At 48.7% G+C, this 24,945-nt stretch overlaps 1 protein-coding gene across 1 annotated transcript in view; it reads right to left on the reverse strand.

The window, feature by feature from the left end:
- The window catches only part of c5 (complement component 5), a 64,943-nt gene that overhangs the window by 24,580 nt on the left and 15,418 nt on the right, over positions 1 to 24,945 (reverse strand). Inside the window, exons 18-27 of the mRNA XM_072433440.1 lie at positions 23,043 to 23,127; positions 15,200 to 15,282; positions 14,990 to 15,129; positions 12,285 to 12,542; positions 5,142 to 5,202; positions 4,767 to 4,856; positions 3,946 to 4,158; positions 2,497 to 2,572; positions 1,475 to 1,634; positions 1,296 to 1,400 (exon numbers count right to left, since the gene is read on the reverse strand). Of these exons, the coding sequence (XP_072289541.1) occupies positions 1,296 to 1,400; positions 1,475 to 1,634; positions 2,497 to 2,572; positions 3,946 to 4,158; positions 4,767 to 4,856; positions 5,142 to 5,202; positions 12,285 to 12,542; positions 14,990 to 15,129; positions 15,200 to 15,282; positions 23,043 to 23,127 (1,271 nt within the window). The remainder of the gene's footprint in view (positions 1 to 1,295; positions 1,401 to 1,474; positions 1,635 to 2,496; positions 2,573 to 3,945; positions 4,159 to 4,766; positions 4,857 to 5,141; positions 5,203 to 12,284; positions 12,543 to 14,989; positions 15,130 to 15,199; positions 15,283 to 23,042; positions 23,128 to 24,945) is intronic.

Raw genomic sequence — 24,945 nt, forward strand, 5'->3', positions numbered from 1 at the left:
CTGGTTTAGTCCTGGTTTAGACCTGGTTTAGACCTGGTTTAGTCCTGGTTTAGTCCTGGTTTAGACCTGGTTTAGACCTGGTTTAGTCCTGGTTTAGTCCTGGTTTAGACCTGGTTTAGTCCTGGTTTAGTCCTGGTTTAGACCTGGTTTAGACCTGGTTTAGTCCTGGTTTAGACCTGGTTTAGACCTGGTTTAGTCCTGGTTTAGTCCTGGTTTAGACCTGGTTTAGACCTGGTTTAGTCCTGGTTTAGTCCTGGTTTAGTCCTGGTTTAGTCCTGGTTTAGACCTGGTTTAGTCCTGGTTTAGACCTGGTTTAGTCCTGGTTTAGTCCTGGTTTAGACCTGGTTTAGTCCTGGTTTAGACCTGGTTTAGTCCTGGTTTAGTCCTGGTTTAGACCTGGTTTAGACCTGGTTTAGACCTGGTTTAGTCCTGGTTTAGACCTGGTTTAGACCTGGTTTAGTCCTGGTTTAGTCCTGGTTTAGACCTGGTTTAGACCTGGTTTAGTCCTGGTTTAGTCCTGGTTTAGACCAGGTTTAGTCCTGGTTTAATCCTGGTTTAGTCCCGATTTAGACCTGGTTTAGACCTGGTTTAGACCTGGTTTAGTCCTGGTTTAGTCCTGGTTTAGTCCTGGTTTAGTCCTGGTTTAGACCAGGTTTAGTCCTGGTTTGGACCTGGTTTAGTCCTGGTTTAGTCCTGGTTTAGTCCTGGTTTAGACCTGGTTTAGTCCTGGTTTAGTCCTGGTTTAGACCTGGTTTAGTCCTGGTTTAGTCCTGGTTTAGACCTGGTTTAGTCCTGGTTTAGACCTGGTTTAGTCCTGGTTAAGACCTGGTTTAGTCCTGGTTTAGTCTTGGTTTAGTCCTGGTTTAGACCTGGTTTAGTCCTGGTTTAGTCTTGGTTTAGTCCTGGTTTAGTCCTGGTTTAGTCCTGGTTTAGTCCTGGTTTAGACCTGGTTTAGTCCTGGTTTAGACCTGGTTTAGTCCTGGTTTAGTCCTGGTTTAGACCTGGTTTAGTCCTGGTTTAGTCCTGGTTTAGACCTGGTTTAGTCCTGGTTTAGACCTGGTTTAGTCCTGGTTTAGACCTGGTTTAGTCCTGGTTAAGACCTGGTTTAGTCCTGGTTTAGTCTTGGTTTAGTCCTGGTTTAGACCTGGTTTAGTCCTGGTTTAGTCTTGGTTTAGTCCTGGTTTAGTCCTGGTTTAGACCTGGTTTAGTCCTGGTTTAGTCCTGGTTTAGACCTGGTTTAGTCCTGGTTTAGTCCTGGTTTAGTCCTGGTTTAGTCCTGGTTTAGTCCTTCTGACCTGCAGCTGCAGCTCTTTGGCTTGGATCCTCGTTGCTTTGTGGAGGGCGATGACCACAAAGGACGTGAGGTAAACTGACCGCTCCACGTTGTCTTTGGGCAGAGCCTGAAAACACAGCGGATCAGCCGGAGCACGTCTGACCTGAGGCGGTTTGACCTTTAGGGCGTGGCTGTGCTGACCATGATCTTGTTGGGTTTGTAGAGGGCGTCGTCTTTGAAGGAGCCGTCCAGGTTCACGGCGAAGTGAGTCAACCAGTTCACTGACCTCGCCAAAGAGTCCAGATCCACAGGAACGATCTCATGCAGCATCGCCAAGGTCTGCACAGCCAGAGCGGTCACCCTGAAGAGAGAGGAGGGGTCAGAGGAGAGGTCAGAGGTCAGGGGAGAGGTCAGGGGAGAGGTCAGGGGAGAGGTCAGAGGAGAGGTCAGAGGAGGGGTCAGAGGAGGGGTCAGAGGAGAGGTCAGAGGAGAGGAGGAGAGGTCAGAGGAGGGGTCAGAGGAAAGGAGGAGAGGTCAGGGGAGAGGTCAGGGGAGAGGTCAGGGGAGAGGTCAGAGGAGAGGTCAGAGGAGGGGTCAGAGGAGGGGTCAGAGGAGAGGAGGAGAGGTCAGAGGAGGGGTCAGAGGAAAGGAGGAGAGGTCAGGGGAGAGGTCAGGGGAGAGGTCAGAGGAGAGGTCAGAGGAGAGGTCAGAGGAGGGGTCAGAGGAGAGGTCAGAGGAGAGGAGGAGAGGTCAGAGGAGGGGTCAGAGGAAAGGAGGAGAGGTCAGGGGAGAGGTCAGGGGAGAGGTCAGAGGAGAGGTCAGAGGAGAGGTCAGGGGAGAGGTCAGGGGAGAGGTCAGAGGAGAGGTCAGAGGAGAGGTCAGAGGAGAGGTCAGGGGAGAGGTCAGGGGAGAGGTCAGAGGAGAGGTCAGAGGAGAGGTCAGAGGAGAGGTCAGAGGAGGGGTCAGAGGAGAGGTCAGAGGAGAGGTCAGAGGAAAGGAGGAGAGGTCAGGGGAGAGGTCAGAGGAGAGGTCAGAGGAGAGGTCAGAGGAGAGGTCAGAGGAGGGGTCAGAGGAGGGAGGAGGGGTCAGAGGAGAGGTCAGAGGAGAGGTCAGAGGAGGGGTCAGAGGAGAGGTCAGAGGAGAGGAGGAGAGGTCAGAGGAGAGGAGGAGAGGTCAGGGGAGAGGTCAGAGGAGGGGTCAGAGGAGAGGTCAGAGGTCCTGACCAGGTGCTGGGGCTGTCGTTTATGAACATGCTGTAGCTGAAGTCCTTTTGTCTGAAGGAACTGACTCCAGTCAAACCTGAAACACAGTCACAGAGTCACAGACTTATAGACTTATAGACTTATAGAGTCATAGAGTCATAGAGTTATATTATAAAGCCTCTTTTTAATAATACTTGGCATAATCCCATTTTTGTTCTGATCTTGATGTATATTTTACCTTTAAATCACTTTTGACTGTTTTGATTCTCAGACTTTTTCGCTCGTTGCATCGAAGCCAAAGTAAATCTGAGGAAACTTTACATCTGACCGACGCCTTAGGTCCTGGGGATGAGAATCAGAGCCTTCAAATCAGAGGTCATGGTTCTCAACTGGAAAAAAGGTGTCTTGTCCTCTCCAGGTGGGTGGGGGGTCCTTGTTCTCTCCAGGTGGGTGGGGGGTCCTTGTTCTCTCCAGGTGGGTGGGGGGTCCTTGTCCTCTCCAGGTGGGTGGGGGGTCCTTGTTCTCTCCAGGTGGGTGGGGGGTCCTTGTTCTCTCCAGGTGGGTGGGGGGTCCTTGTCCTCTCCAGGTGGGTGGGGGGTCCTTGTTCTCTCCAGGTGGGTGGGGGGTCCTTGTTCTCTCCAGGTGGGTGGGGGGTCCTTGTTCTCTCCAGGTGGGTGGGGGGTCCTTGTTCTCTCCAGGTGGGTGGGGGGTCCTTGTTCTCTCCAGGTGGGTGGGGGGTCCTTGTTCTCTCCAGGTGGGTGGGGGGTCCTTGTTCTCTCCAGGTGGGTGGGGGGTCCCGTTGTGGTGCAGAAGGAGCTGAGTCCAAAGACAGAGCTCTGGATTTATGGGTCACTCTACGTTCTGACCTCACCTATGGTCATGAGCTTTAATGACCCAAAGGACAAGATCGAGGATACAAGCGGTCGAAATGAGTTTCCTCCTCCGGATGGCAGGGCGCTCCCTTACAGATAGGGGGAGGAGCTCGGAGTAGAGCTGCTGCTTCTCCTGGGCTCCCGGGAAGACCCAGGACACACTGGAGGGACTATGTCTCTCGGCTGGCCTGGGAACACCTCGGGAGGAGGAGGAGCTGGAAGAAGTGACTGGGGAGAAGGAAGTCTGAGAGTCCCTGCTTAGACTGAAGCCTTCACGACCCGGAGAAGAGGAAGAAGATGGTTCAGTTCTGATCAGAGCAACAAAACAGTGGAACAGTTTCTTTACATCAAGAGCGTGAGCTTCATCTAATGGTCCGTAATACATCTTTAGATACATTAAAAACTGTTGCGTGTCCACATTTCTGTGAGTGTCCAGAAAAAGTCTAAACGTGCGTTTAACGTGCGTTAAACAAGCGTTAAACGACCGTTAAACGACCGTTAAACGACCGTTAAACGACCGTTAAACGAGCGTTAAACGACCGTTAAACGACCGTTAAACGACCGTTAAACGACCGTTAAACGTGCGTCTGTGTCGTACCCTCTCTGATCCGCTGCTTGATGGTGTCGGAGTTCTTCTGGTTGTCGGGGCCCAGGACGAACCATCGTCCCGTGGTCTCCAGATACTGGAAGACGTGGAGCAGGGGCAGGACCGCGCCCAGTTCAGAGGCCGCCGTCCCGTCCTTCAGGGACAGAACCTTCTTCAGGGCCTCAGGGTCGTCCACCACCGACACCCACTCATCCAAGATCTCACCTGGAGGAACCATGAGAGGAACCATGAGAGGAACCATGAGAGGAACTATGTGAGGAACCATGTGAGGAACCATGTGAGGAACCATGAGAGGAACCATGAGAGGAACTATGTGAGGAACCATGTGAGGAACCATGTGAGGAACCATGTGAGGAACCATAGAGGAACCATGAGAGGAACCAATAGTGGAACCAATAGAGGAACCATGTCAGGAACCATGTGGGGAACCATGTGAGGAACCATGTGAGGAACCATGTGAGGAACCAATAGAGGAACCAATAGAGGAACCATGTGAGGAACCATGTGAGGAACCATGTGAGGAACCAATAGAGGAACCAATAGAGGAACCATGTCAGGAACCATGTGGGGAACCATGTGAGGAACCATGTGAGGAACCATGTGAGGAACCAATAGAGGAACCAATAGAGGAACCATGTGAGGAACCATGTGAGGAACCATGTGAGGAACCATGTGAGGAACCATGTGAGGAACCATGTGAGGAACCATGAGACAATGAGAGGAACTAGTTCAGGTCTGTAATAATCTTTAGGGTCTAAACGGGCATTAAACGTGCCACAGATGATGTGAAGTGAAAGCTGAGGACCGCGTACCGCTGATGGTCAGCATCCTCTGGACCTCGGTGTTGGGAACCACGTTCAGAGGAAGTGAACTGGTCAGAACCACCTTCCTTTTCACCCGACCTGGAAACACACACATAAAAGAACCTTATTTTATCCGGTTGTTTTTGTCACGTTACACTTTATTTTGGCGGGTTACAAACTGGAGGAACTAGAGGTTTAGTCCTGGTTTAGTCCTGGTTTAGACCTGGTTTAGTCCTGGTTTAGACCTGGTTTAGTCCTGGTTTAGTCCTGGTTTAGACCTGGTTTAGACCTGGTTTAGACCTGGTTTAGACCTGGTTTAGTCCTGGTTTAGACCTGGTTTAGTCCTGGTTTAGTCCTGGTTTAGACCTGGTGCGTGGGTTTTACCATAGATGCCGTTGGGGTCCAGGGTTCCCCCGACCATCACCTCCTTCAGCGCCCCCTCAGGCTGAAACAGGAACAACACTATTATCACACACGTGACACACGTCATGTGACACACGTGACACACGTGACACACGTGACACACGTGGTCAGTGTCTGTGAACGGCACTTTCGTTCTTTTTATTTTCGTTCATTAAAGTGTCAGATTTCGAGAGACTTCCAGGTGAAAAACACCGTTAAGTTTCCCAAAAAGAGCCTGTGGTCAGTGGACCTGTGGTCAGTGGACCTGTGGTCAGTGGACGGTCAGTGGACCTGTGGTCAGTGGACCTGTGGTCAGTGGACGGTCAGTGGACCTGTGGTCAGTGGACCTGTGGTCAGTGGACGGTCAGTGGACCTGTGGTCAGTGGACCGTCAGTGGACCTGTGGTCAGTGGACGGTCAGTGGACCTGTGGTCAGTGGACCTGTGGTCAGTGGACCTATGGTCAGTGGACGGTCAGTGGACCTGTGGTCAGTGGACCTATGGTCAGTGGACGGTCAGTGGACCTGTGGTCAGTGGACGGTCAGTGGACCTGTGGTCAGTGTGAGAGCTCTGGTTGTGGATAGATCACATCAAAACAAACAGCAGCAGGAGTCGCACTTGGACCAGTCACGTGACTTTTATGATGAGGTCGTGATGAGAACAATCTGACATTAGTCTACTAGTCTAGTAGTCTATTAGACTACTACTACTACTACCGCTACTACAACTACTACTACTACTGCTACTACTACTACTACTGCTACTACTACTGCTACTGCTACTAATACTGCTGCTACTACTACTACTACTACTACTACTACTACTACTACTACTACTACTACTACTACTACTACTACTACTACTACTACTACTACTGCTACTACTGCTTCTACTGCTACTACTACTATTACTGCTACTAATACTGCTACTACTACTACTACTACTACTACTGCTACTACTACTACTACTGCTACTACTGCTACTACTACTACTGCTACAACTACTGTTACTACTACTGCTACTACCGCTACTGCCACTACTGCTACTACCGCTACTACTACCACTACTACTACTACTGCTACTACTGCTACTACTACCGCTACTACTACCACTACTACTACTACTGCTACTACTGCTACTACTACTACTACTACTACTACTACCGCTACTACAACTACTACTACTACTGCTACTACTACTACTACTACTGCTACTACTACTACTGCTACTGCTACTAATACTGCTACTACTACTACTACTACTACTACTACTAGTAGTACTACTAGTAGTACTACTAGTAGTACTAGTACTACTAGTGCTACTGCTACTGCTACTGCTACTACTGCTACTACTACTGCTACTGCTACTGCTACTGCTACTGCTACTGCTACTACTGCTACTACTGCTACTACTACTGCTACTACTGCTACTGCTACTACTGCTACTGCTACTAATACTGCTACTACTACTACTACTACTACTACTACTAGTAGTACTAGTACTACTAGTGCTACTGCTACTGCTACTGCTACTACTGCTACTACTACTGCTACTACTACTGCTACTGCTACTGCTACTGCTACTGCTACTGCTACTACTGCTACTACTGCTACTACTACTGCTACTACTGCTACTACTACTACTACTACTAGTAGTAGTACCGCTACTACTACTGCTACTACTGCTACTGCTACTACTACTACTACTACTACTACTACTAGTAGTACCGCTACTACTGCTGCTATTACTACTGCTACTACTACTACTACTACTACTACTACTGCTACTACTACTACTACTACTACTACTACTACTGCTACTGCTACTGCTACTGCTACTACTACTACTACTACTACTACTAGTACTACTAGTACTACTAGTGCTACTGCTACTGCTTCTGCTACTACTACTACTACTACTACTACTACTACCACTACTACCACTACTACTACTAGTAATACTAGTACTACAATACTACTACTGCTACTGCTACTACTACTACTACCACTACTGCTACTACTGCTACTGCTACTGCTACTACTACTACTGCTGCTACTACTACTACTACTACTACTACTGCTGCTGCTACTACTACTACTACTACTACTACTACTACTACTACTACTACTACTACTACTACTGCTACTACTACTGCTACTGCTACTGCTACCGCTACTACCGCTACTACCGCTACTACCACTACTGCTACTACTAATACTACTACTACTACTACTACTATTACTAGTAGTACTACTGCTACTGCTGCTGCTGCATCTGCTGCTGTTGCTACTGCTACTACTACTACTACTACTACTACTACTACTACTACTACTACTACTACTACTACTACTAGTAGTACTGCTACTGCTACTGCTACTGCTACTGCTACTACTACTACTACTACTACTACTACTACATCTACCTCTACCTCTACCACTAGCAGTACTGCTAGTGCTACTGCTACTGCTACTACTACTACTAGTAATACTACTAGTACTACTAATGCTACTGCTACTGCTACTGCTACTGCTACTACTACTACTACTAGTAGTACTAATACTACTACTACTATTACTACTACTGTAGTAGTAGTAATACTAGCAATACTGCAATACTAGTACTACTAGTACTACTGCTACTACTAGTACTACTAGTACTAGTACTAGTAGTACTACTAGTGCTACTGCTACTGCTACTACTACTACTAGTACTAGTAATAGTAGTAGTACTAGTAGTGGTAGGGGTAGTAGTAGTAGTACTAGTACTAGTAGTGGTAGAGGTAGTAGTAGTAGTACTAGTAGTAGTACTAGTAGTAGTACTAGTAGTAGTATTAGTAGTAGTACTAGTACTAGTACTGCTGCTGCTGCTGAACCGCACATGGGGAAGTCTGTTCCTTCAGTGTGAATGTAAATCCCGGGGAAAGATTCAAAATTGGATGAAGATGAATCTGACACATATTTTCAGCATTAAACTTATGAAATATTTGCTGCTGTGGTTGTATTTGGGCTGTGGAAATAATTTAGAAACATTATAGCATAATATTTAAAAAATAACTGAACTAGTTGGAGCTGTGAACTTAGTTCAAAATGTTGAATTATGAACTATGAACTGAACTAGTTCATGTGGAAAGTGAACTTTCCCAACACTGTGTGTGTTTGTGGGTGTGGTTTGTGTTGTGGGTGTGGTTTGTGTTGTGGGTGTGGTTTGTGTTGTGGGTGTGGTTTGTGTTGTGGGTGTGGTTTGTGTTAAGATAAGATAAGATAAGATAAGATATTCCTTTATTGTCCCACATGGGGAAATTTCATTGTTGCAACGCAGGAAGATACAGAGGTAGATCCAGAAGAACAGATCACTTATAGGAAGTCTGAAAAACACTTTCAGTAGAAGATCTCCTATAAATAAATAAAAACTCCCATAGACAAATAAATAAATACATAAATACCATTGCATGTGATCACGACAGTAATTGCACATGAATATGTGTCACGACAGCACATAGATTGCACATGAATTCCAACAGCAATTGCACATATGACAGAGTTGCACATCAGTATTAGGTTAGGTCAGTATTGCGAGTGTTCAGTACTAACAGTTTTTGTTATAAAGTCTGACAGCAGCAGGAAGGAAAGACCTACGGAACCTTTCCTTCACACAGCGAGGGTGGATCAGTCTCTCACTGAAGCTGCTCTCCAGAGCAGCGAGAGTGTCCTGCAGGGGGTGACACTCATGGTCCAGCATAGATGTGAATCTAGCCAGGACCCTCCTGTCCCCCACCTCCTGCACCGAGTCCAGAGCACAGCCCAGGACGGAGCTGGACTTCTTGATGACTCTGTCCAGCCTCTTCCTCTCCCTCTCTGTGATGCTGCTGCTCCAGCAGACCACACCGTACAGGAGCTGATGCCACCACAGAGTCGTAGAAGGTCTTCAGGAGTGGCCCTGTCACTCCAAAAGACCTGAGTCTCCTCAGGAGGTAGAGCCGACTCTGGCTCTTCCTGTACAGTGCGTCTGTGTTATGAGTCCAGTCCAGTTTGTGGTTCAGATGAACACCCAGGTATTTGTATGAGTCCACTCTCTCAATGTCCCGTCCCTGGATGTTCACTGGTGAGGGGGCAGTGGGGTGGCGTCTGCGGAAATCCACCACCATCTCCTTGGTCTTCCCCGCGTTGATGAGGAGGTGGTTCCGCTGACTCCAGTCCACAAAGTCCTGCTCCAGTCCTCTGTATTCCGCGTCATCGTCGTCCGTGATGAGTCCGATGATGGCAGAGTTGTCAGAGAACTTCTGCAGGACACAGCTGTCCGTGTCATGTCTGAAGTCTGCAGTGTAAAGGGTGAAGAGAAAGGGCGCGAGGACAGTGCCCTGGGGCGCCCCCACACTGCAGGTCCGAGTGTCAGACACACAGTTCCGGGCTCTCACAAACTGGGGTCGGTCTGTGAGGTAGTCCAGGATCCACTCTGCCAGGTCATACTCCACACCAGCCGTCTCCAGCTTGTCCCTCAGGAGCAGCGGCTGATGGTGTTGAAGGCACTGGAGAGATCGAAGAACAGGATCCTCATAGAGCTGCCAGGCTTTTCCAGGTGAGAGAGAGAGCGGTGCAGCAGGGAGATGACGGCGTCCTCCACTCCGATGCCAGACCGATATGCAAACTGCAGCGGGTCCATGGCTGAGCTCACGGTGGAGCGGAGGTGGTCCAGGACTAGCCGCTCCAGTGTCTTCATCAGGTGGGACGTGAGAGCCACTGGCCTGAAGCTGTTGAGGTCTTTGGGGCGCGGTGTCTTAGGCACAGGTACCAGACAGGAGGTCTTCCAGACCTGTGGTACCACCCTCAGCTTCAGGCTCATGTTGAAGACATGCTCCATAACTCCACACAGTTCATCTGCGCAGGACTTAAGGAGCCTGGGGCTGATGCCATCAGGTCCTGCTGCCTTCCTCACTTTAATCCTCTTCAGCTCACTCCTCACCTGTGCTGCTGTGACAGTCAGTGGTTGGCAGGGGGACCGTGTGCTGGGGGGATGGGTGAGTCCAGGCGAAGTGGGGAGCTGATGGTCCGGGGCAGATAAGCGAAGAGGAACAGATGCAGGGCATTGTCCAGCTGTGGAAGAGGGAGCATGCAGCTGTGCAGGGGGAGGGGCGGGTGACCGATCAAACCTCAAGAAGTGAGCATTTAAATCATTCACCCACTGTAGATCCCCCTCTGTCTGGGCAGGGGGGATTTTGAAGCCCGAGATGGTTTTCAGGCTCCTCCACACTCCCTGAATGTTCTTTTGCTGCAGCTGCTCCTCCATCCTCCTCTTGTAGCCGGCCTCAGCCTGCCTGATCTTCCTCCTCAGCTCCTCCTTGTTCCCTGACCTGAAGGCTCTCTTCTTCTCCTTCAGCAGAGCCTTCAGTTCACGGTTAATCCATGGCTTGTTGTTTGGAAAACACCGCACCGTCCGGGAGGGAACAATGTTCTCAAAACAGAAGTTGATGTAGTCCGTGATGCACTCTGTGATGGTGTTGATGTCCTCCCCATGTGGGTCATAAAGCTCAGTCCAGACAGTGGTGCTGAAGCAGTCCCTCAGAGCCTCCTCGCTCTCAGCAGACCACATCCTCACCTCACGGGACACCACAGGCTGCCTGCGCACGATGGGTTCATACACAGGCCTCAGATGTACAAGGTTGTGGTCCGAGCTGCCCAGGGGAGGGAGGGGGGAAGAAGAATAAGCCTCCTTGGTGTTGGCAAAAAACAAGTCCAATGTTCTATTCTCTCTGGTGGGGCAGGTAACATACTGGGTGTATGTTGGTAGGACAGAAGAGGGAGAAGCGTGGTTAAAGTCACCAGAGATGAGGAAGAGAGCCTGTGGGTGCTGTGTTTGCAGCCTACAAGTGCAGGAGAGCAGTGCTTCACAAGCATTTTCAGCATTGGCAGACGGGGTCACATAGACTGCGATTAAAATCACATGTGAGAACTCCCGGGGCAGATAGTATGGCCTCATGCCAATAGTTCAATATCCTTGTTACATAGCTGCTCCCTCACTGTGCAGTGTTCGGGTTTGGACCAGCTCGTGTTCACATACACCGCCAGACCGCCTCCTCTTTTCTTCCCGGATTCTCTCGTTCTGTCGCCCGCAGCAGATAAAAATTGTCCAAACCTACAATAGAGTCTGGCATTTCTGCTGTTAACCAGGTCTCTGTGAAAATCAAGACGCTGCTGTCCCTATAAATCCCCTGGGACCGCATGAGGCTCGCTATTTCCGTCATTTTATTTTGAAGGAACCTCACGTTACCCATGACTACGGCGGGAACCGACTTCCTGTTTTCTCCTCTCTTCTCTCGGAGTTTACGTCCAGCCCGTCTGCCTCGTTGCGTTTTCCTTAGGATATCCGCCGGGATAACGTGACGATCTCCGGGTAAGACGACAGTTCTCCGCAGTTTCATGAGTGCCTCCTTTGTGTAAACACGGTACGGCGCCGGCCGGGGGGCGGGGCCGGAGCCGGGGGGCGGGGCCGGAGCCGGGGGACTCAGAGCCAAGACACATCGCAACGACACGACGAAAACACTCAATCCAGCCGAATAAAGTCAAAACAAGTTAATTTAAAGCGATTCCAGTGCGTGTCCCGATCGTTCGTGAAGTTCCTCTTTCATATAAACGTGTATATAAACGTGTACCGACGACACGCCGTACTTTAGCGCGGCCGGAGGAGCGCGGGGGGGGGGGGGCTGGTGGGCTCACTCGGAGCTAGCTCACGTCACAACAACACAACGAACGCAACGAAAAACGCTCAAATCCAGCCGAAAAAAGTCAAAAACAGTTGAATTAAAAAACTATTCCAGCGCGTGTCCCTATCGTACAGTAAAATAGAAAAAATATACAAACTATATTTACAAAATATAGGAGATAAAGCACAATAAGTGTGAGAAAGAAGAGAGAGCGTTTACACCGGGCTGCCAGCTGTACCAGCGCCTTATGACGTATGACGTTGTGGGTGTGGTTTGTGTTGTGGGTGTGGTTTGTGTTGTGGGTGTGGTTTGTGTTGTGGGTATGGTTTGTGGGTGTGGTTTGTGTTGTGGGTGTGATTTGTGGTTTGAGTTTGTGGGTGTGGTTTGTGTTTGTGGGTGTGGTTTGTGTTTGTGGGTGTGGTTTACGCACCACCACAGTGAGGGTCTTGACCAGCGTGTCCCGGGGCCGGAGCGGGGCCCCGGACCACCCGGCCGGGGCGTCCAGCAGCCTGAACGTGAGCGTGTGTTGGCCCGGCTCCAGGGCCATCAGCGTGAAGCGCACCTCCCCCACGAGGCCCCTGAGGAGCGTCCTCCGGTCACACGCCGTGGAGCGCAGCAGCGAGCCGTCTGCGGCTGCGCGGGAGTCGGCCAGGCACAGGGCGGGGCCCACGGTGAGGGTGACGCAGAACTGAGGGGGGGAGGAGGGGGGAGGAGGAGGGAGGAGGAGGGGGGGAAAGAGGGGGGAAAGAGGGGGGGAAGAGGGAGGAGAGGAGAGGAGGAGGGAGGAGGAGGAAAGGAGGGAGGGAGGAGGAGGGGGAGGGAGGAGAGGAGCGAGGAGGAGGGGGAGGGAGGAGAGGAGGGAGGAGGAGGAGGAGAGGAGGGGGGAGGAGGAGGAGAAGAGAGGAGGGGGGAGGGGGGGAGAGGGAGGAGGAGAGATGTAAACAAAAGATTTTAACAGAAGCAGCTAATTTTCCTAAACAACTCAAATCTGAACCAAAGTTTTTTCATTTGTATTTTTGTATCATGATAATAATCGGGTTCTCTTCCCAGCATCTGAAAGGGGAGTGTCCTAGTGGGCGTGTCCTAGTGGGCGTGTCATGGTGGGCGTGTCCTAGTGGGCGTGTCATGGTGGGCGTGTCATGGTGGGCGTGTCCTATGGGGTGTGTCCTAGTGCCTGTGTCCTGATGGGCGTGTCCTAGTGCGTGTGTCCTGATGGGCGTGTCCTAGTGCATGTGTCCTGGTGGGCGTGTCCTATGGGGTGTGTCCTGGTGCGTGTGTCCTGGTAGGCGTGTCCTATAGGGTGTGTCCTGATGGGCGTGTCCTAGTGCGTGTGTCCTGGTGGGCGTGTCCTATGGGATGTGTCCTGGTGCGTATGTCCTGGTGGGTGTGTCCTATGGGGTGTGTCCTGGTGCGTGTGTCCTGGTGGGCGTGTCCTATAGGGTGTGTCCTGATGGGCGTGTCCTAGTGCGTGTGTGTCCTGGTGGGCGTGTCCTATGGGGTGTGTCCTGGTACGTGTGTCCTGGTGGGCGTGTCCTATGGGTTGTGTCCTGATGGGCGTGTCCTAGTGCGTGTGTCCTGGTGGGCGTGTCCTATGGGGTGTGTCCTGGTGCGCGTGTCCTGGTGGGCGTGTCCTATACGGTGTGTCCTGATGGGTGTGTCCTAGTGCGTGTGTCCTGGTGGGCGTGTCCTAGTGCGTGTGTCCTGATGGGCATGCCCTGGTGGGCATGTCCTATAGGGTGTGTCCTGATGGGCGTGTCCTAGTGCGTGTGTCCTGGTGGGCGTGTCCTATGGGGTGTGTCCTGGTGCGCGTGTCCTGGTGGGCGTGTCCTATACGGTGTGTCCTGATGGGTGTGTCCTAGTGCGTGTGTCCTGGTGGGCGTGTCCTAGTGCGTGTGTCCTGATGGGCATGCCCTGGTGGGCATGTCCTATAGGGTGTGTCCTGATGGGCGTGTCCTAGTGCGTGTGTCCTGGTGGGCGTGTCCTATGGGGTGTGTCCTGGTACGTGTGTCCTGGTGGGCGTGTCCTATGGGTTGTGTCCTGATGGGCGTGTCCTAGTGCGTGTGTCCTGGTGGGCGTGTCCTATGGGGTGTGTCCTGGTGCGCGTGTCCTGGTGGGCGTGTCCTATACGGTGTGTCCTGATGGGTGTGTCCTAGTGCGTGTGTCCTGGTGGGCGTGGCCTAGTGCGTGTGTCCTGATGGGCATGCCCTGGTGGGCATGTCCTATAGGGTGTGTCCTGATGGGCGTGTCCTAGTGCGCGTGTCCTGGTGGGCGTGTCCTATACGGTGTGTCCTGATGGGTGTGTCCTAGTGGGCGTGTCATGGTGGGCGTGTCCTATGGGGTGTGTCCTAGTGCCTGTGTCCTGATGGGCGTGTCCTAGTGCATGTGTCCTGGTGGGCGTGTCCTATGGGGTGTGTCCTGGTGCGTGTGTCCTGGTAGGCGTGTCCTATAGGGTGTGTCCTGATGGGCGTGTCCTGGTGGGCGTGTCCTATGGGATGTGTCCTGGTGCGTATGTCCTGGTGGGCGTGTCCTGGTGGGTGTGTCCTATGGGGTGTGTCCTGGTGCGTGTGTCCTGGTGGGCGTGTCCTATAGGGTGTGTCCTGATGGGAGTGTCCTAGTGCGTGTGTGTCCTGGTGGGCGTGTCCTATGGGGTGTGTCCTGGTACGTGTGTCCTGGTGGGCGTGTCCTATGGGTTGTGTCCTGATGGGCGTGTCCTAGTGCGTGTGTCCTGGTGGGCGTGTCCTATGGGGTGTGTCCTGGTGCGCGTGTCCTGGTGGGCGTGTCCTATACGGTGTGTCCTGATGGGTGTGTCCTAGTGCGTGTGTCCTGATGGGCGTGTCCTAGTGCGTGTGTCCTGGTGGGCGTGTCCTATGGGGTGTGTCCTAGAGCGCGTGTCCTGGTGGGCGTGTCCTAAAGGGTGTGTCCTGATGGGCGTGTCCTAGTGCGTGTGTCCTGGTGGGCGTGTCCTAGTGCGTGTGTCCTGATGGGCGTGTCCTGGTGGGCGTGTCCTGACCCAAACACCCTGCCGTGATGTGACTTTCTCTGTCCTCGTCTTTTCCACGTTGGCTTGGATACGGCCGGCCCGTATGTGTCTGCGATTGGCTGATGCAGCTGTCACTCAGGCTCAGGGGACGGTACCTTGATGGTGTCACTGAAATGGTTGTAGACGGAGCCCCTCAGCTCCACCTGCTCCCCCCGGACCATCTGGTACGGCAGCGGGACGTCCAGCCACAGCGGCAGGTGCACCGACACCGCCGCCGCTTTGGACACGCAGATACCTGACAAAGTACACAAATACTGCAGTACTTTCCACGGGCCAGAGTAAAGTACTTTGTAGTAATGACTCACCGTTCTCGAACATCCCCACAGTTTGTATGTTCCACGTGGTCAGGGAGTCCGGAAGCTTCTGTGACAGGGACTGGGACCCCCGACTACAGAGAGGTTAAACCAGGTCTAAACCAGGTCTAAACCAGGTCTAAACCAGGTCTAAACCAGGTCTAAACCAGGTCTAAACCAGGACTAAACCAGGACTAAACCAGGACTAAACCAGGTCTAAACCAGGTCTAAACCAGGACTAAACCAGGTCTAAACCAGGACTAAACCAGGTCTAAACCAGGACTAAACCAGGTCTAAACCAGGTCTAAACCAGGACTAAACCAGGACTAAACCAGGACTAAACCAGGTCTAAACCAGGACTAAACCAGGACTAAACCAGGACTAAACCAGGTCTAAACCAGGTCTAAACCAGGTCTAAACCAGGACTAAACCAGGTCTAAACCAGGACTAAACCAGGTCTAAACCAGGTCTAAACCAGGACTAAACCAGGACTAAACCAGGACTAAACCAGGTCTAAACCAGGACTAAAACAGGACTAAACCAGGACTAAACCAGGACTAAACCAGGTCTAAACCAGGACTAAACCAGGACTAAACCAGGACTAAACCAGGACTAAACCAGGTCTAAACCAGGTCTAAACCAGGTCTAAACCAGGACTAAACCAGGTCTAAACCAGGACTAAACCAGGTCTAAACCAGGTCTAAACCAGGACTAAACCAGGACTAAACCAGGACTAAACCAGGTCTAAACCCGGACTAAAACAGGACTAAACCAGGTCTAAACCAGGTCTAAACCAGGACTAAACCAGGTCTAAACCAGGACTAAACCAGGTCTAAACCAGGTCTAAACCAGGTCTAAACCAGGACTAAACCAGGTCTAAACCAGGACTAAACCAGGTCTAAACCAGGACTAAACCAGGACTAAACCAGGACTAAACCAGGTCTAAACCAGGACTAAACCAGGACTAAACCAGGTCTAAACCAGGACTAAACAAGGACTAAACCAGGTCTAAACCAGGTCTAAACCAGGTCTAAACCAGGACTAAACCAGGTCTAAACCAGGACTAAACCAGGTCTAAACCAGGTCTAAACCAGGTCTAAACCAGGACTAAACCAGGACTAAACCAGAACAAAACCAGGACTAAACCAGGGCTAAACCAGGTCTAAACCAGGACTAAACCAGGTCTAAACCAGGACTAAACCAGGTCAGAACCAGGACTAAACCAGGACTAAACCAGGACTAAACCAGGTCTAAACCAGGTCTAAACCAGGTCTAAACCAGGACTAAACCAGGTCTAAACCAGGACTAAACCAGGACTAAACCAGGACTAAACCAGGTCTAAACCAGGACTAAACCAGGACTAAACCAGGACTAAACCAGGTCTAAACCAGGTCTAAACCAGGTCTAAACCAGGACTAAACCAGGACTAAACCAGGACTAAACCAGGTCTAAACCAGGTCTAAACCAGGACTAAACCAGGTCTAAACCAGGTCTAAACCAGGTCTAAACCAGGACTAAACCAGGACTAAACCAGGTCTAAAGCAGGACTAAACCAGGACTAAACCAGGACTAAACCAGGACTAAACCAGGTCTAAACCAGGTCTAAACCAGGACTAAACCAGGTCTAAACCAGGACTGAACCAGGTCTAAACCAGGTCTAAACCAGGACTAAACCAGGTCTAAACCAGGACTAAACCAGGACTAAACCAGGTCTAAACCAGGTCTAAACCAGGTCTAAACCAGGACTAAACCAGGACTAAACCAGGACTAAAGCAGGACTAAACCAGGTCTAAACCAGGTCTAAACCAGGTCTAAACCAGGACTAAACCAGGTCTAAACCAGGACTAAACCAGGTCTAAACCAGGTCTAAACCAGGACTAAACCAGGACTAAACCAGGACTAAACCAGGTCTAAACCAGGACTAAAACAGGACTAAACCAGGACTAAACCAGGACTAAACCAGGTCTAAACCAGGACTAAACCAGGACTAAACCAGGACTAAACCAGGACTAAACCAGGTCTAAACCAGGTCTAAACCAGGTCTAAACCAGGACTAAACCAGGTCTAAACCAGGACTAAACCAGGTCTAAACCAGGTCTAAACCAGGACTAAACCAGGACTAAACCAGGACTAAACCAGGTCTAAACCCGGACTAAAACAGGACTAAACCAGGTCTAAACCAGGTCTAAACCAGGACTAAACCAGGACTAAACCAGGTCTAAACCAGGTCTAAACCAGGACTAAACCAGGTCTAAACCAGGTCTAAACCAGGTCTAAACCAGGACTAAACCAGGTCTAAACCAGGACTAAACCAGGTCTAAACCAGGACTAAACCAGGACTAAACCAGGACTAAACCAGGTCTAAACCAGGACTAAACCAGGACTAAACCAGGTCTAAACCAGGACTAAACAAGGACTAAACCAGGTCTAAACCAGGTCTAAACCAGGTCTAAACCAGGACTAAACCAGGTCTAAACCAGGACTAAACCAGGTCTAAACCAGGTCTAAACCAGGTCTAAACCAGGACTAAACCAGGACTAAACCAGAACAAAACCAGGACTAAACCAGGGCTAAACCAGGTCTAAACCAGGACTAAACCAGGTCTAAACCAGGACTAAACCAGGTCAGAACCAGGACTAAACCAGGACTAAACCAGGACTAAACCAGGTCTAAACCAGGTCTAAACCAGGTCTAAACCAGGACTAAACCAGGTCTAAACCAGGACTAAACCAGGACTAAACCAGGACTAAACCAGGTCTAAACCAGGACTAAACCAGGACTAAACCAGGACTAAACCAGGTCTAAACCAGGTCTAAACCAGGTCTAAACCAGGACTAAACCAGGACTAAACCAGGACTAAACCAGGTCTAAACCAGGTCTAAACCAGGACTAAACCAGGTCTAAACCAGGTCTAAACCAGGTCTAAACCAGGACTAAACCAGGACTAAACCAGGTCTAAAGCAGGACTAAACCAGGACTAAACCAGGACTAAACCAGGACTAAACCAGGTCTAAACCAGGTCTAAACCAGGACTAAACCAGGTCTAAACCAGGACTGAACCAGGTCTAAACCAGGTCTAAACCAGGACTAAACCAGGTCTAAACCAGGACTAAACCAGGACTAAACCAGGTCTAAACCAGGTCTAAACCAGGTCTAAACCAGGACTAAACCAGGACTAAACCAGGACTAAACCAGGTCTAAACCAGGACTAAACCAGGACTAAACCAGGACTAAACCAGGTCTAAACCAGGACTAAACCAGGACTAAACCAGGTCTAAACCAGGACTAGACCAGGACTAAACCAGGACTAAACCAGGACTAAACCAGGACTAAACCAGGTCTAAACCAGGACTAAACCAGGTCTAAACCAGAACTAAACAAGGACTAAACAAGGACTAAACCAGGTCTAAACCAGGTCCAAACCAGGACTAAACCAGGTCTAAACCAGGACTAAACCAGGACTAAACCAGGACTAAACCAGGACTAAACCAGGTCTAAACCAGGACTAAACCAGGACTAAACCAGGTCTAAACCAGGTCTAAACCAGGACTAAACCAGGACTAAACCAGGACTAAACCAGGTCTAAACCAGGTCTAAACCAGGACTAAACCAGGTCTAAACCAGGACGAAACCAGGACTAAACCAGGTCTAAACCAGGTCTAAACCAGGTCTAAACCAGGACTAAACCAGGTCTAAACCAGGACTAAACCAGGTCTAAACCAGGACTAAACCAGGTCTAAACCAGGACTAAATCAGGACTAAATCAGGACTAAACCAGGTCTAAACCAGGACTAAACCAGGACTAAACCAGGTCTAAACCAGGTCTAAACCAGGTCTAAACCAGGACTACACCAGGACTAAACCAGGTCTAAACCAGGACTAAACCAGGACTAAACCAGGACTGAACCAGGTCTAAACCAGGTCCAAACCAGGACTAAACCAGGTCTAAACCAGGACTAAACCAGGACTAAACCAGGACTAAACCAGGTCTAAACCAGGACTAAACCAGGACTAAACCAGGACTAAACCAGGTCTAAACCAGGTCTAAACCAGGTCTAAACCAGGACTAAACCAGGTCTAAACCAGGTCTAAACCAGGTCTAAACCAGGACTAAACCAGGTCTAAACCAGGACTAAACCAGGTCTAAACCAGGACTAAATCAGGACTAAATCAGGACTAAACCAGGTCTAAACCAGGACTAAACCAGGACTAAACCAGGTCTAAACCAGGTCTAAACCAGGTCTAAACCAGGACTACACCAGGACTAAACCAGGACTAAACCAGGTCTAAACCAGGACTAAACCAGGACTAAACCAGGACTGAACCAGGTCTAAACCAGGTCCAAACCAGGACTAAACCAGGTCTAAACCAGGACTAAACCAGGACTAAACCAGGTCTAAACCAGGTCTAAACCAGGACTAAACCAGGACTAAACCAGGACTAAACCAGGTCTAAACCAGGTCTAAACCAGGACTAAACCAGGACTAAACCAGGTCTAAACCAGGACTAAACCAGGACTAAACCAGGTCTAAACCAGGACTAAACCAGGACTAGACCAGGTCTAAACCAGGTCTAAACCAGGTCTAAACCAGGACTAAACCAGGACTAAACCAGGTCTAAACCAGGACTAAACCAGGTCTAAACCAGAACTAAACAAGGACTAAACAAGGACTAAACAAGGACTAAACAAGGTCTAAACCAGGTCTAAACCAGGACTAAACCAGGACTAAACCAGGTCTAAACCAGGTCTAAACCAGGACTAAACCAGGACTAAACCAGGACTAAACCAGGTCTAAACCAGGACTAAACCAGGACTAAACCAGGACTAAACCAGGTCTAAACCAGGACTAAACCAGGACTAAACCAGGACTAAACCAGGTCTAAACCAGGACGAAACCAGGACGAAACCAGGACTAAACCAGGACTAAACCAGGTCTAAACCAGGACTAAACCAGGACTAAACCAGGTCTAAACCAGGTCTAAACCAGGACTAAACCAGGACTAAACCAGGTCTAAACCAGGTCTAAACCAGGTCTAAACCAGGACTAAACCAGGTCTAAACCAGGTCTAAACCAGGTCTAAACCAGGACTAAACCAGGACTAAACCAGGTCTAAACCAGGTCTAAACCAGGTCTAAACCAGGTCTAAACCAGGACTAAACCAGAACAAAACCAGGACTAAACCAGGGCTAAACCAGGTCTAAACCAGGACTAAACCAGGTCTAAACCAGGACTAAACCAGGTCTAAACCAGGTCTAAACCAGGACTAAACCAGGTCTAAACCAGGACTAAACCAGGTCTAAACCAGGTCTAAACCAGGTCAGAACCAGGACTAAACCAGGACTAAACCAGGACTAAACCAGGTCTAAACCAGGTCTAAACCAGGTCTAAACCAGGACTAAACCAGGTCTAAACCAGGACTAAACCAGGACTAAACCAGGACTAAACCAGGTCTAAACCAGGACTAAACCAGGACTAAACCAGGACTAAACCAGGTCTAAACCAGGTCTAAACCAGGTCTAAACCAGGACTAAACCAGGACTAAACCAGGACTAAACCAGGTCTAAACCAGGTCTAAACCAGGACTAAACCAGGACTAAACCAGGTCTAAACCAGGACTAAACCAGGACTAAACCAGGTCTAAAGCAGGACTAAACCAGGACTAAACCAGGACTAAACCAGGACTAAACCAGGTCTAAACCAGGTCTAAACCAGGACTAAACCAGGTCTAAACCAGGACTGAACCAGGTCTAAACCAGGTCTAAACCAGGACTAAACCAGGTCTAAACCAGGACTAAACCAGGACTAAACCAGGTCTAAACCAGGTCTAAACCAGGTCTAAACCAGGACTAAACCAGGACTAAACCAGGACTAAACCAGGTCTAAACCAGGACTAAACCAGGACTAAACCAGGACTAAACCAGGTCTAAACCAGGACTAGACCAGGACTAAACCAGGACTAAACCAGGACTAAACCAGGACTAAACCAGGTCTAAACCAGGACTAAACCAGGTCTAAACCAGAACTAAACAAGGACTAAACAAGGACTAAACCAGGTCTAAACCAGGTCCAAACCAGGACTAAACCAGGTCTAAACCAGGACTAAACCAGGACTAAACCAGGACTAAACCAGGACTAAACCAGGTCTAAACCAGGACTAAACCAGGACTAAACCAGGTCTAAACCAGGACTAAACCAGGACTAAACCAGGACTAAACCAGGTCTAAACCAGGTCTAAACCAGGACTAAACCAGGTCTAAACCAGGACGAAACCAGGACTAAACCAGGTCTAAACCAGGTCTAAACCAGGTCTAAACCAGGACTAAACCAGGTCTAAACCAGGTCTAAACCAGGTCTAAACCAGGACTAAACCAGGTCTAAACCAGGACTAAACCAGGTCTAAACCAGGACTAAATCAGGACTAAATCAGGACTAAACCAGGTCTAAACCAGGACTAAACCAGGACTAAACCAGGTCTAAACCAGGTCTAAACCAGGTCTAAACCAGGACTACACCAGGACTAAACCAGGTCTAAACCAGGACTAAACCAGGACTGAACCAGGACTGAACCAGGTCTAAACCAGGTCCAAACCAGGACTAAACCAGGTCTAAACCAGGACTAAACCAGGACTAAACCAGGTCTAAACCAGGTCTAAACCAGGACTAAACCAGGACTAAACCAGGTCTAAACCAGGTCTAAACCAGGTCTAAACCAGGACTAAACCAGGTCTAAACCAGGTCTAAACCAGGTCTAAACCAGGACTAAACCAGGTCTAAACCAGGACTAAACCAGGTCTAAACCAGGACTAAATCAGGACTAAATCAGGACTAAACCAGGTCTAAACCAGGACTAAACCAGGACTAAACCAGGTCTAAACCAGGTCTAAACCAGGTCTAAACCAGGACTACACCAGGACTAAACCAGGTCTAAACCAGGACTAAACCAGGACTAAACCAGGACTGAACCAGGTCTAAACCAGGTCCAAACCAGGACTAAACCAGGTCTAAACCAGGACTAAACCAGGACTAAACCAGGTCTAAACCAGGTCTAAACCAGGACTAAACCAGGACTAAACCAGGTCTAAACCAGGTCTAAACCAGGACTAAACCAGGACTAAACCAGGTCTAAACCAGGACTAAACCAGGACTAAACCAGGTCTAAACCAGGACTAAACCAGGACTAGACCAGGTCTAAACCAGGTCTAAACCAGGTCTAAACCAGGACTAAACCAGGACTAAACCAGGTCTAAACCAGGACTAAACCAGGTCTAAACCAGAACTAAACAAGGACTAAACAAGGACTAAACAAGGACTAAACAAGGTCTAAACCAGGTCTAAACCAGGACTAAACCAGGACTAAACCAGGTCTAAACCAGGTCTAAACCAGGACTAAACCAGGACTAAACCAGGACTAAACCAGGTCTAAACCAGGACTAAACCAGGACTAAACCAGGACTAAACCAGGTCTAAACCAGGACTAAACCAGGACTAAACCAGGACTAAACCAGGTCTAAACCAGGACGAAACCAGGACGAAACCAGGACTAAACCAGGACTAAACCAGGTCTAAACCAGGACTAAACCAGGACTAAACCAGGTCTAAACCAGGTCTAAACCAGGACTAAACCAGGACTAAACCAGGTCTAAACCAGGTCTAAACCAGGTCTAAACCAGGACTAAACCAGGTCTAAACCAGGTCTAAACCAGGTCTAAACCAGGACTAAACCAGGACTAAACCAGGACTAAACCAGGACTAAACCAGGTCTAAACCAGGTCTAAACCAGGACTAAACCAGGTCTAAACCAGCTCTAAACCAGGTCTAAACCAGGACTAAACCAGGACTAAACCAGGACTCACCTGACCCTCTGGACCTGCCAGAGCCAGCTCTCTGGGAAGGAGCTTCTCACCAGAGTCGGGGCTTTTTCAAAAATTCCTCCCATTTCTGCCGAATGAGAAAAAAAATGATATTTTTCAGAACCATATTTTCCTCTTAGATGTTGTAAATGTGGATATATTCTTCATTCAGAGATATTGTAAATATATTCAGAGATATTGTAAATATATATCTCTGAAAACCAGTAAGCGCTGTTAGCTTGCTAGTTGTTGTTAGCATTGCCATGACGACAAAACTTGCTCTGGCTTAAGAAAGTCGTGAAAAGCTCTTATTAAAGTCATCGTCTTTAGGTCCTGCACCACTGTGTGTACTTCTACTAGAGTACTTCTACTAGAGTACTTCTACTAGTGTACTTCTACTAGTGTACTTCTACTAGAGTACTTCTACTAGTGTACTTCTACTAGTGTACTTCTACTAGAGTACTTCTACTAGTGTACTTCTACTAGTGTACTTCTACTAGAGTACTTCTACTAGAGTACTTCTCTAGAGTACCTCTACTAGAGCACTTCTACTAGAGTACTTCTACTAGAGTACTTCTACTAGAGTACTTCTACTAGTGTACTTCTACTAGTGTACTTCTACTAGAGTACTTCTACTAGTGTACTTCTACTAGTGTACTTCTACTAGAGTACTTCTACTAGAGTACTTCTACTAGTGTACTTCTACTAGTGTACTTCTACTAGAGTACTTCTACTAGTGTACTTCTACTAGTGTACTTCTACTAGAGTACTTCTACTAGAGTACTTCTCTAGAGTACCTCTACTAGAGCACTTCTACTAGAGTACTTCTACTAGAGCACTTCTACTAGAGCACTACTACTAGAGTACTTCTCTAGAGTACTTCTACTAGAGTACTTCTCTAGAGTACTTCTACTAGTGTACTTCTACTAGAGTACTTCTACTAAAGTACTTCTCTAGAGTACTTCTACTAGAGCACTTCTACGAGAGCACTACTTCTAGAGTACTTCTACTAGAGTACTTCTCTAGAGTACTTCTCTAGAGTACTTCTATTAGAGCACTTTTACTAGAGTACTTCTACTAGAGTACTTCTACTAGAGTACTTCTCTAGAGTACTTCTACTAGAGCACTTCTCTAGAGTACTTCTACTAGAGTACTTCTACTAGAGTACTTCTCTAGAGTACTTCTACTAGAGTACTTCTCTAGAGTACTTCTCTAGAGCACTTCTACTAGAGTATTTCTCTAGAGTACTTCTACTAGAGTTCTTCTTCTAGAGTACTTCTCTAGAGTACTTCTACTAGAGTACTTCTACTAGAGTACTTCTCTAGAATACTTCTCCTAGAGTACTCTAGAGCACTTCTACTAGAGTACTTCTCTAAAGCACTACTACTAGAGTACTTCTCTAGAGTACTTCTACTAGAGTACTTTTACTAGAGTACTTCTACTAGAGTACTTCTCTAGAGTACTTCTCTAAAGCACTACTACTAGAGTACTTCTCTAGAGTACTTCTACTAGAGTACTTCTGCTAGAGTACTTCTGCTAGAGTACTTCTCTAGAGTACTTCTACTAGAGTACTTCTATTAGAGTATTTCTACTAGAGTACTTATCTAGAACACTTCTACTAGAGTATTTCTCTAGAGTACTTCTACTAGAGTTCTTCTTCTAGAGTAATTTTACTAGAGTACTTCTCTAAAGTACTTTTACTAGAGTATTTCTACTAGAGTACTGCTACTAGAGTACTTCTCTAGAATACTCCTACTAGAGTACTTCTCTAGAGCACTTCTACTAGAGTATTTCTCTAGAGTACTTCTACTAGAGTTCTTATTCTAGAATAATTTTACTAGAGTACTTCTCTAGAGCACTTCTACTAGAGTACTTCTACTAGAGTACTTCTACTCCCTCTTCATGA

Source organism: Eucyclogobius newberryi, unplaced genomic scaffold, assembly GCF_026437365.1.
Source record: "Eucyclogobius newberryi isolate DKJ021-1_F unplaced genomic scaffold, fEucNew1.0.hap1 SCAF_6, whole genome shotgun sequence".
NCBI classification, from domain to species: domain Eukaryota; kingdom Metazoa; phylum Chordata; class Actinopteri; order Gobiiformes; family Gobiidae; genus Eucyclogobius; species Eucyclogobius newberryi.